Source organism: Oncorhynchus nerka, linkage group LG23, assembly GCF_034236695.1.
Source record: "Oncorhynchus nerka isolate Pitt River linkage group LG23, Oner_Uvic_2.0, whole genome shotgun sequence".
Lineage (NCBI taxonomy): Eukaryota > Metazoa > Chordata > Actinopteri > Salmoniformes > Salmonidae > Oncorhynchus > Oncorhynchus nerka.
The window spans coordinates 56,748,714-56,760,170 of record NC_088418.1 but is presented as its reverse complement, the minus strand read 5'-3'; the positions used below and the strand labels follow the sequence as shown (position 1 = coordinate 56,760,170).

At 43.4% G+C, this 11,457-nt stretch overlaps 2 protein-coding genes across 2 annotated transcripts in view; one reads left to right on the top strand and one right to left on the bottom strand.

The window, feature by feature from the left end:
• Positions 1-23: 23 nt before the first annotated feature.
• On the bottom strand, positions 24-1,299 carry LOC115118343 (NADH dehydrogenase [ubiquinone] 1 beta subcomplex subunit 2, mitochondrial-like). Its single transcript, XM_029646938.2, has 4 exons — positions 1,142-1,299; positions 686-830; positions 461-562; positions 24-135 (listed from the first exon to the last, which is right to left on the bottom strand). The coding sequence occupies exons 1-3, from the start codon at positions 1,225-1,227 to the stop codon at positions 488-490; spliced, it is 306 nt and encodes a 101-aa protein (XP_029502798.1). The 5' UTR covers positions 1,228-1,299; the 3' UTR covers positions 24-135; positions 461-487.
• A 3,664-nt stretch (positions 1,300-4,963) lies between these two features.
• Positions 4,964-11,457, top strand: part of LOC115118342 (inactive histone-lysine N-methyltransferase 2E-like) — a 45,683-nt gene continuing 39,189 nt past the window's right edge. Inside the window, 1 exon segment of the mRNA XM_065008338.1 lies at positions 4,964-5,280. The gene's annotated coding sequence lies outside the window, so the exon portion shown is untranslated.

Sequence of the window (11,457 nt, the reverse complement as noted above, 5' to 3'; positions counted from 1 at the left end):
TCCATATGTACACACTCCAAAGATATGTTTCAGAATAAATTTAATTTTATTTCTTGGTCTATGTACAACAAAGCCTCTCGGGACACCGTTGTGACCGCCAGGTACTCGGGTAGCGACCGGGCACACACACAAGGTCTAGAAATAGAAAAATACTATTAGAATATAATTACACCTATGGTTTCAAACAATGCCACAGTAAAGAACCTAATTGAAATGGGCATATTAACACAGAACGGCTATAGTGCATGAACAATCATTACTGTACTTACAGAATAGGCATTCCATTTCCCATCCTAATACAAATACGTATAAAACCAACAACTTATGACTATCTGTTGTGATGGACACAATCTTTCATCAGAGGACAAGACATTCTCATTGACAAACATCCCTTGGGGATGTGTCACAGATCCTGTGACGAAGACGGATGCAACAGTACTGGTCAGGACAAAAGGCACACCTGGGGGTCAGTGGGGTAGAGGGCACCTCATTCCTCATCGTCAGCTGGGATCCCCAGTTCCTCGTCTGTCCATGCGGATGCATCAGGCCATGGGAAGTGACCCTGAGAGAAAAGGCATCATGGGGTTGGACACCGGCTTTCTCTCCATATTTTCCTCTATGAACTGGCAAAACTAGATTGGACAGGGCATAACTATAACTGGAGCCTAATCTACATTTAATTCACCATCACTGCATCTGGGTCATGCCAGCAGTGCCACAGGATCCAGAACCACATGGCACTGCTGAGGAGCTCAGCTTGGAACGTCTGGCTCTTGGTGAGTTGTGGGAATTGCCTGTACTGGGCCTCTATGTGTGGTCCACCACCAGCTCTGAAAGGAAACAGAAAACCAGAGCACTGAGGGTATCACTGTTTACCAGTATAATGTAGCTACGCTCTACACATTTTATGAAACCCAACAACCCAATCGGTTAACATCTGATCATGGCGCCTTCCTCTAAACACTTGTTTGGTATGCCTACTGTCAGACTGCTAGCTGGTTGTAAAGACAGTGATGTATGTGTACAGCTGACGTGTGCTTGATAGTTTCTTTAATTATAAAGGACGATATTGAAGTCAACCTTTCGTCGCTAGTTAGCTGTTATCTAACGTTTACATTATAACACCAGTTAAGCTACTTACTTTCGGGTTACTATTTTCTGAGGTCCACGTGTAAGAAGCTGCATCCCGGCCCTAAGGACACCCATGGCCCTTCCTAAAGAAGACATAGTTGTTTCTCTCTTCCCCCAGTGTAGTTTTCTCAAAATGTCGTTCCACCTTGACACAGAAGGCGACCTAGAAACAACGAGCGCTATGATTGGTCGAGATGGAGGGTTGTTCAGAAAATGGATCCGACTCCTGCCGTTTCCACTTTTGCACACTAGATGGAGACAAAGCCCTTTATATACGTGTATATGTATATTAGGTAGTTACAGAAGAGTATTTTTTTTATGCATGTATGAAACTTTAAAAGGGAATCGTATAGGAAATATTGGGGGAAACGTGTATTTAATTTTTCATATGAAAATGTAATGCTGGAAGATTGTGTTGTGACATGGTGAATTAATGCATGCGTGCTTCTGTGCAAACGTTCAGAAACTGACAACTGAGCAAGGACGGTTGGTGGCCATGGCAGTCCCTACAATTCCCTTCCTCTTCATTACAGGTTTTATGTTGGAAGGTCATGCACCTCCTTCCTTTGTTTACATGTCTTCCAAGGACATGGGTGAGTGGTGCGCAGTAGCAGAAAATGCAGTCCATTTGTTTTGCATCCAGTACAGTAAATTCAGGTGGAGGGAAATTATAAGACGGCAGTCAGGTTTAATGAAAAATCAAGTGGCAAAAGACAGGTACAAATGGTTAATGAGCATTTAAATTACGAGAGCAATTCCTCTCTGGGATAATTGTGAAGTCTATTCGCCATTTACTGATTAATGAATCTGAGAACCGAGTGGGACAACATGGCGGAAAGCGCTATGCTCCCTATCAACAGCTAAGCGGACAGTTGCTTTTGTCCTTGGGGAAAATATTACTACAATGTCAAATTTGCAATTAACTTCGCGTTCCATCAGTTGTAATGTATCCAGCTGTAATCGAATTGTTACTTTAAAGTCCTGCAAAAATGTGAAGTTTCTTCCCTTTCATGCTAGTGTTCAGTTCAGCTTTTGTTGGGACACTTTTACATTTTCGTAGACAATGACCGTAAATCCATCCATCCATGTTTCGACTTATGTAGTTAAAGATAAGTTGGCTCATCAGTCTGCATCTCGGTTTAAATAGCAAAATAGGAAATACATAAATACAGTATAAACTATAACAAGACTTTACGCCAAGACAGTATAGTATGGTTCCGCGCTCCTCTCGAGAGTGCGCGCGGTGCCGCCGCCTAGTCAGTGCGCTTTATGCACGTGCATGATCGCTAACAGCAGGCGCCATCTTATTTGCTACCAGCTACGTTGTTGCAATTTAACAAAAATACGGAAAGTGATCTATAGCTTTCTGCATAAAATACGTTGAATGGCGAATTAATTGGAGTAATTCCTATGGTCGAACAGCAATAAATTGCTCATCCCATATTTAGTTTGCATTTCAATGCATTGTTTTTCTTGACTCGTCCCTAATGGCGCCTGGCCCTGCAAGTTCTCCGGTTGCGCCACTCTCCCCTCACAGCTCAGAACCCGCCTACAACCGATGTCCGAATGATGTCATCAGAAGCCAACCATTTCTGCAAAAACAGGCCAATTCATGCATCATTGGCTGAGAGCAATGTCAATCTATCAAAACAAGAACGCCATTTTGCGAAAAGGAGAGAACCCTAGATTTTAACCACCGAAGCCTCATCCCAATCAAACCGCCCGGAAACGACAAGGCAACTTCTTGATAACGTCTCCAAATATTGTAATAATGAAAACCCTACACTCTGAATAAAATAAAATATATACCGTATTATAGCCCAACGACTGCTGTACAATATCACCTACGTTCGCTATAAGATTTCCGAAAATGATTGTAAGTTGTAGCAGTTGTGAAGGCTCATCTACTTTGTCAAGACGATCTGGTTCGACCAGCAGACGAGAAAGCCCTGTTTCAGTATTACGCGTGCGCGCGGGGATGCGGTTTGGCTAGATCTCAGTGGGGGAGGGGAGGTCGAACTGTAATTTCATGTGAACAGGCAATGACTGTATATGTGAACAGGATTGTAAGATTCGCAGGAGCCACTGGATCTTCGCCTTAATTCGAATGACACGTACCCTGATGTCCAACGGATTTTAAGATACATTGTTGCACAGTTGGAAGCACCTCTTTTGGACATGGAGACATTTTACTTTACATATGCAACGATCCGTTTGCCTTGACCTCTTCATTGTAGCCTATATGCATTGTTGTCAGTAATATTGAACTAGGCCGACATATAACATGTATTCATGACAGTGCAGTTTTTTTTGAAAGACTGGAATACTGTAACAGCAATCAAGAGTAAAATGTACTTGTTAACAATAGCACATGATGCTTCCATTTGTAGATTGTGTTTATTTGTTGGTCAGTATTGCCTGCCACCCACCTTGCCTTCAGTTAAATCAAAGAAAGAATGGGCTTTTGTGTAAGTGGGTTACATAAGATATTTGTTTCCTCCTACTGCCTTGGGCAACATATTTAGATGCTAATTTCAAACTCTGGTAAGTAGGGCCTAATAATTGCCATTCATGGGTTTGTTTTATCTGTAGCAGATACAGAAGGCGTGTCATGGACCTCAGTGACAATACAATATATTTCTGTTTGTTTTACTATTTTAACAAAGTTTCACATTTTGCAGTAGGATAAAAGTGAAAAGAGCACTTGAATGAAGGAATCTTTGAGACATGAGCGGTGGTGAGATGGCAGACATGCATAGATGTAGAACATGGTATGTCTCTGTCAGACATCATGGTCATATGGTTGACAAAAGCACATCAGATTGCTTTGCAGTTGAGAGAAGTGCGAAACAGGAGGGAAAGGGCTGACAATTCAACAAGTTCCCCCAGAGGAAGTAATAAAAGCAACAGGACTTTGTCCTTGGCTGCTAAGAAACGGCATTGACTACACACACACACCGTGCTTGACTTGGACTGAAATACTGGAGGTGCCAGTACTCATTTTGGGTACTGTTTATATTTAGGTGCAGGAGCTCCACAATACGTTGAGATAATATTCTATAGGAGGTGGGGGAGCTCAAGCAGTAGATAATCTGAAGTGCCGGTACTCCACTCAGTAAACTTCTGCCCATGTCAAGTACTTACTACGCAAATGTTACCCCCTCACACATCAGTGTACAAATTGTTCTCAGATACATGTTGAAAAGAAAACATGTGATCTGAAAATAAACACTACATACAGGAGTTGTACATGAGTTTAGTCTACGCCTTGTATTGTGGTGTCTGTCATGTATTGTAATTTTGTGTTGCATCATGCTGCTTGATCTTTCAAGCAGTTTAAGGAAATTGTACCTTGTTATGAAATGTTTTAATTGAGAATAAAGAGGTATTATTCTATTCATGGAATTGGATTCATTTTTAATTCGTTGTTGAACACATGAGATGCTGTGCTCACACAATCTGAGATGTTCTTTCTTTACCGGTCCAATAAATGTTTACATTTGTTATAAATTAAGTTTGGAGATAATATTGTATAAATTAAGATAAAAGAGTTTATATATGTCATTTTCTAGACAATGTTCTAGAACCAATTCTCTGCAACTGAACCCACATAAATCCTGCATGGCGGCATCATACAGTGGCAAGATTTGGACTACAGACACGAAACTACAGAACAGGCAGGGCACGGACGCGTGAACGCGCATGTAGCCATCTCATTTCACAGAGCCCCTGTAATCTTGGGCCGTGGACCCCGGAGAGTGTAGGGGCGGGGCTCGGGTTAGGGGTTGATGGGGCTGGAGGAGGCGGAGTCACGGTAGTCCTGCCAGGGCCGCCATTTTTGCAAAGGGAAAAGAGACAGGGTAGAGGGGATCTAATTTCCAACAGTCGGCGTAGGTAGGACACAATTTTAACGGTTCGGAACTGACTGTCATTATTGGGTTCCAATAACTACCAACGAAAATTAATTACAGTAGGGGGAGTCTCAAGAAGACTGCTATCAGTGTAAATATTTTTAAACCTTATGGAGCCGCAGTGTGGAGTGAAGTAGCTATTGTTTTGGTTGTGTAGAGAGCGAGGCTCTAGCGACGGGGGTCTCACCCAGGTCGCTGTTTCTTTATTCAAGGTATCTACAGTGAGTGGACTTTAACTGTAAGTAAAACGCTTTAAAACTACCTCATACGTTGTCTTAGTTTCAAGAGCTCATCAAGTTAGTCTAGCTAGCCAGCTTACCGACTTGGTTTCTCATGGCTAGCTACTGTAGCTAGTAACGTTAGCTACGTGGATGCTGATGGCGCTATAGTTACATGTTAGTTAATAACTAACTCTCTCGTAGCAAATCAGTTAGTTTTTAATATAAGTGAGCCACTTATTTAGAATGTTAGTCCTGAATTAGAGTTGTTTTGGTGTAACGTTAGCTTGTATTAGCTGGCTAGCAACTGTTAGCATTTGCTAGTTAGACAGTGCAGTGTTTAGCTAGCTAACGTTAGCGCATTTGAATTTTTAGATTTAACCTGCTGCTTCTGAATTGGATTGTTTGTTAATGAAGAGAAAGGCAATCAATACTTTATCAAACATTAACTATTTTGGCTAGTTAGTTTTATCTGCAATGTCAGTATGCTGTTGCAGTCGAACGTAACGTTAACTAGGTGGCATGAAGAACTACCCCGCTCTCTTTTTCAACCAGCCCCCAAAGGATGGCCAGTTTGCCAATGTACTCCCATGCAATAGGCTAGTGGTAAATGTACTTACAGAACAAGTACATCATGAATTGTATTGCAGTATTTGTTCGACTGGCTTGGTTTAACACATCCGTTCTCTTTATCTAGTTACAGATTTCCATATGTGGTTGGAAGTGCACTTCTTGTTGATCCTATGGTTTATTTCCGTTTATTAATAACTAGCCAACAAGTCCACACAATGTGGTGTTGCGCAGAGGGCATTGACAGGGCTTTTGTTTACATATACAGCTAGATAACTAAAGACTACGTATAATTTCCGGAAATTGTAGTTTCATTATATATTTTTTCAAAGATCAATCGCATGTCCACAATTGTGTAAATGTTTTTTTAGATATAAAACTAGAGGCCTCAGTCACGAGATGAACGGCTATTGGACCGGTAAACTCCCACCCTTCTATTTTGTTGCTAGCCGACAAATGCATTATATCCCTTAATTTAGATTCAAAGGGTATGTGGTTTAACTGCTGCAAACGTGGGGGGAGGGGACCATACCTCAGTGGAGGGGACATACTCAAATCGGGGAATCTTGCCTCCACTAACAATGTAGCCTCTGACAGTTTAAACTGTGCGATTGGTTACAATATATTGTCTCAATGTTATTTCAAAGGGAAATCATTAAATGCGAGAATGTATATTCAGCAAGCGTGTTAACTTTGCGCATTGTTCACACAATGACGTGCCAAGTTGCCTTACTAACTAGTTTAGGTAGCTAATCTTTCAATGTTCAAGCCCTCGTTGGCCAGCGTAACGACGTTTACCGCAGTTCGAACGCTAGCTAAGTACTACAACTGGTGTAGCAGTCTGGTAGTAGTACAAGCTTCAAATATTGATACAATAACTTTAAGACAGAGGCCCAATGTAATTTGTTAGCCGCTAGCTACGTAGCTTGGGACAATGGTTAATTTGCCGAGGCTCGCTAGCCAACGTTTTGTATATTTGAAAGCCATTGCAGCTAGCATGGCTCGTTAGCTAAACAGCCGGCTAAATTATCGACGATTCTACATTTTTCAAATAATAACTACACAGAAACGGCATCGACAGATTGATACTTAAGTAAGAATGTCTGAAAGACGATTGATTGCTTTCTTGGGGATTTTCTTCTCGTGGCGAGGGTCCGTCCCCCAGTTACACGGTTTTCTCGCTGTCCTTAGAAAAGCGCTATGAAAATGGCGGCTTGGCTTGATGTTGTGGTAATTTAATAGCTACGTTCAGCCCTCCACACCCCTATCGGCTGAGCTGACTGCAGCGCCGATACACAGTCACGGGCAAGCTAGTGCACAATGGGATATATTTATTAAAGACCGCTTTCTGTCGTACATTTAAATAATGACAATGTCCGCGTTTGATGCAAACATACACTTGTCAGGTCAAGTTTGAGATTCGCTGGCCAATTGTCTGGTTAGCTAATAGTCCCCCCCCTCGTGTCGTTCAATCACATTTCTTTGCTAATATTGTGTTTCGTGATGCATTGTATTTTAGGAGCAGGGTGTATATACAGATTGTACTACAACGCAATATACGTCAGATCAGATTTATTGTAGTTGCTGAATTTGGCCGAGTTATTAACATGTTGTCATATTGAGGAGTTGCATAACAGGATACAAACGCAGCACTTTGTATAAAGAACAATGAGGTTTATTACCACCCCCACTCTTCTTTGACCTCATACTTTGTCCAACACTAAACATTCCCACCCTTTTCTGGCAAGTTGGACTAAGTTACCACATTTAACAGTACGTAGGCTACTAGTCTAACTCATGGGTTTGTAGAAGGCACTTGACAGACATTTTTAATATCTCATAATTCACTATCATTTATCTACCCATTCTCTTACTGTGGTCGAATGGTAGGTTCATTTAACATCAATGCTATTTTATGGGGTAAGCATGTCTATGTAGTTAATAAGTAGTAATTATCTAAAGGTCAGCTCAACCGAGGAGGAAAGCATTATACTGATTGTGGATATGAACCATAGAACAAGCAGGTCACAACAACCATGATTTGTGTCATGGCTGGAACTATGTGCTTGTGTAATATTTACCAGTGTTAGGGTATGACTAGTACTAGAAACTCAGTCATTAAATTAGCTAGGAAGTTTCAGTGTGGTTAGGCCTAGCTCGTTGGAACAATTGTATTTTCCAATTTGGAAAATTTGCCTAATTTGCCTAATTCACATTAAATTCATGAATAGATAAACAGGCAGTTTCTCAAGTCCTACCTGGTGGCCAAAGGCGTTGAGTTTTGTGAAGGGGGAATGAAACAACAGCCGTGACTTGGTTATTTCCCTTTGACATTGACAAAGACCTGCTGCCCTCTTGCCCCTCCCCCTCTCAGATCCTTACAGGCTCAGAACAGATGCCCGTCATCAAATAACCCAACAATGAAAATAAATGGCCAGATTTTTTGTTGTTGTTTTGGTTGGTGACAGTGTTGAAAATTCATGATAACACACAGCTGGCCAGCGAGTAGCTCTATATCACTCCTTATAGAAATTACAAGAACCCAAGTCCCCCAAAAAGGCCTTTTTAAACTTGCCTGGCTACACATGACTCCACTTTGCCCAAACAATCTTCTGACAGTGAATGTCTTTCCTTTCATGTGTTGTGACATTTTTCCATCAGCCCAGGCCCCATTCACAGTAGTATGGCTCCGTCCCCTGATGGTGGCTCTAGCTTTGGGATGGTGTGAGGCAGGCAGCTCTACACCGCTCCATTCCCTCCTCTCTGCTGGCCTGTGAGACAAACCGAAGAAGCTGGATACTTCTCTGTGGTGCAAACTTTGGCAGCCTCTGTCCAAATGCCAGTTTGAGACAGTCACCCAGTGTTTTTTTTCTCCTCATGACCCCATGTTGCCATAGCCATGTACGAAGAGACTCCTCCTTAAGCGAACAGACAATTATCCGGATTTGTGGCCATCTTGGATGGCGGCTGCCGAGAGAGATTGCCATTAATCTATTCTGTTTTGGTTCTCCAAGATGGCACTAATTAGTCTTCTGTGTCCTTATGAGGTGAGGGTTATGTTAATTCCCCCTCTGCCATTCGATGGCAAGAGGACATCATTGGATGCAGAGGTGTTTTCAGTTTTCCCCACAGTGAGGCTGTGCAGCTGCTCTCTTTCTCTAGAGGAGCCTAGTGAGAGGGCTGTGTAGGCTATCGTCGCTGCCGCAGCTGACTGACTGACACTCTGATACAGGCACGCATTTGCTTGTGACTCCTGATCTTTCGTTTCACTGACACGGGTGCTTGTTTCACAAATGCCTGTCAACAGTGGGGGTAAAGTAAGGCCTCAGTCTGCTGTACACTGCTTCTAGTCTTTCCACAGCTTATCTTTGCATAGTGGGATTCATCCTCCACCAAATGAATGATGTCATGATACGTTTGTGATATCACTCATGCAGTGGAGACCTAGATGCAGAGGCCCTGGGAGACGTGGGCCTCTGCCGGGAAGTAAAATAGACACCGGTTTGAACCGCTGCAGGCTGGAATCATCTGACAAGGAACGAGGCCTGTGTGTTTGGATGTAGCTGGCACAGTAAAAAAACGACTGTTTCCCTCGATGCTGGCCTCTCTGAATACAGCAAAAATGTCTCCATTTTGTGTGGACATGTTATAAATACTGGATGAGAGCGGTCCTGCTGTGTCTAATCAGAAGCTGATATATAATACACAATCCCCAGTCACCTACCTCTTCTTCCTCTTAAAGGGACAGTGGCCTCTGTCCTGGTGCTAGACGCCATGCACGGGGCTGGAGCGCTTCTTGCTTCGTGGCAGTCATGCTACTGTAAACATGTCACGGTCTCATAGCATTCTAAAAGTCTCCCTAACTGCGCCGTATTCAAATTGCCTCACACTGCCTTCTCTGGTTCCCACTCCCCCTGTTGGGTGCCCCCTCTGCACACTCTTACACAGCTGTAAATACCTGATATGGTTTGTGTGTTTCGCTGGCTGTGTTGACAGAGAGAGGTGGCCTGCCTGCCTGCCACTCCCCCCTGGGGGACAGAGGAGTGTGTGGCAGGGAGCTCTCGCTACTGTCTCGGGTGACACCTTTCCTTTCACCTCAACCCCAGGCGCACACACACATCCATGAAGGGCTCAATAAGAGAAGCTATGAAGGCTTTTCGAGCAGCCAATAGAAAGGACAGTGGGCCACAGGGAAGTGAAGGAGTTCACAAAACAGGATGTTTACTGCTAGTCTGCTGTATCGAACGCAGTGCTGGGTAGGACAGAAGAAGGCCATAGCTCAATGGAGCTGGTGAGAATCTATTGACTTCCTCTCTGCCTGCCTCGTCCTCTACTATAAAGAGTGCTGTTTGTGTTGTTCCCTCTGTCCCTGGAGAATAACAGACTCCATCCTGAAACTGTATCATCTGTATAGATATAGCTGGCTGACAACAGTACACTGCCAGCCTGGGTAGTTTTACCCCGTGGGGCTGCCTGGCTCTGTGGTTCTAAGCTTCCAGTGTCCTCCCTTTCTGTGTAGAGCTAGAGTCAGGACTTTAGTAGCTCATAGGAGGCTTACCTTGCTCTGAGGCCCAGCACAGTCGCATAGGTCACACACGAGAGGGAGACAGGGTTCAGGTAACCTGTTTTTTTTGCGGTGCTGGGCGGCTGTAAAGGATCCCTTGTTAAATGGGCCTTTCGCTAGTTAGACTACCTCCCAAATAGGTGCCCCTGGGCTGGGACTGCTGCAACAGCAATCCTGATACTTCCATAGTCTTGCACACTTCCTGTTGCTGTGCTACATGCTAACGCTACTTACTTAGTGCAAGGCACGCTGGGTACTGGGCAGACTCAGTGGAGGCGAGGGTGAATGTAGTGGTTGGTGATATAACGCCAGTGCGAGCCAGGTGAGAAATTGATCATATCATATCACTTTATTTTTCATGGTATTTCATGTTTTTTTTAATAAATGTTGTACATAAGCTTTATGAGTAGTGCAAGGCCCTAGGGTGATTTCATTGAGTCTTTCTCTATTCGGATTGTTTTATACTGTTTTCAACCTCATCCAAAAATAATTTCTGCATTTCTTGCACTCATTTGAGATAATTGCAACACTGCCACGTAGGGCTGCACAATATGGGCAAAAAACCTAGGCCTACGATTAACACCAGGCACAGAAAAGCTAGATTTGAGCCTAAAAGTCTCACTTTTATTTGGTTTGAGCAGTTGACCTTTCTTTCCTAATATAGACAAGACAGGTTGACAGGCGAGCTCGATGCAAATCAATGATTTTGTTTGTCATCGGTCATCCTTATCAAATTTAAGAATGTCAAATGGTGCCGTGCTGTGCTAAGGAGAGGAGGGTGTACTGAGGGAGAGTAGGCCAGAACAGGGCCGCCTCAGACCAGCTGTCAGAACCTGGCTGTACTGCACTGGAAACCCTGGCTGGGTGGCTGTACCCTGCACCTGAGATGGGAGATGCAAAAATCCCTGTTTTTGAAGATCCCTCATTTACCCTCTGTGTGTGTTCATTTGACAGGGTACAAGCCCAAAGTGTGTAGGCTGATGTGTATAGAGTAGCCTCTAGGGCCCACTGTCTCTCACTCACTCTCTCACACACATAGAGAGTGCTGGCCTGGGGCCATTGT

What these genes read in the sequence shown, in the direction of transcription:
- LOC115118343 (XM_029646938.2), bottom strand. Translation starts at nt 1,227, where the DNA reads ATGTCTTCTTTAGGAAGGGCCATGGGTGTCCTTAGGGCCGGGATGCAG. An exon ending in CAGAAAATAGTAACCCGAAA is followed by an intron (nt 831 to 1,141) that starts GTAAGTAGCTTA and finishes GTTTCCTTTCAG; the next exon opens with AGCTGGTGGTGGACCACACA. An exon ending in ATGACCCAGATGCAGTGATG is followed by an intron (nt 563 to 685) that starts GTGAATTAAATG and finishes CTTTTCTCTCAG; the next exon opens with GGTCACTTCCCATGGCCTGA.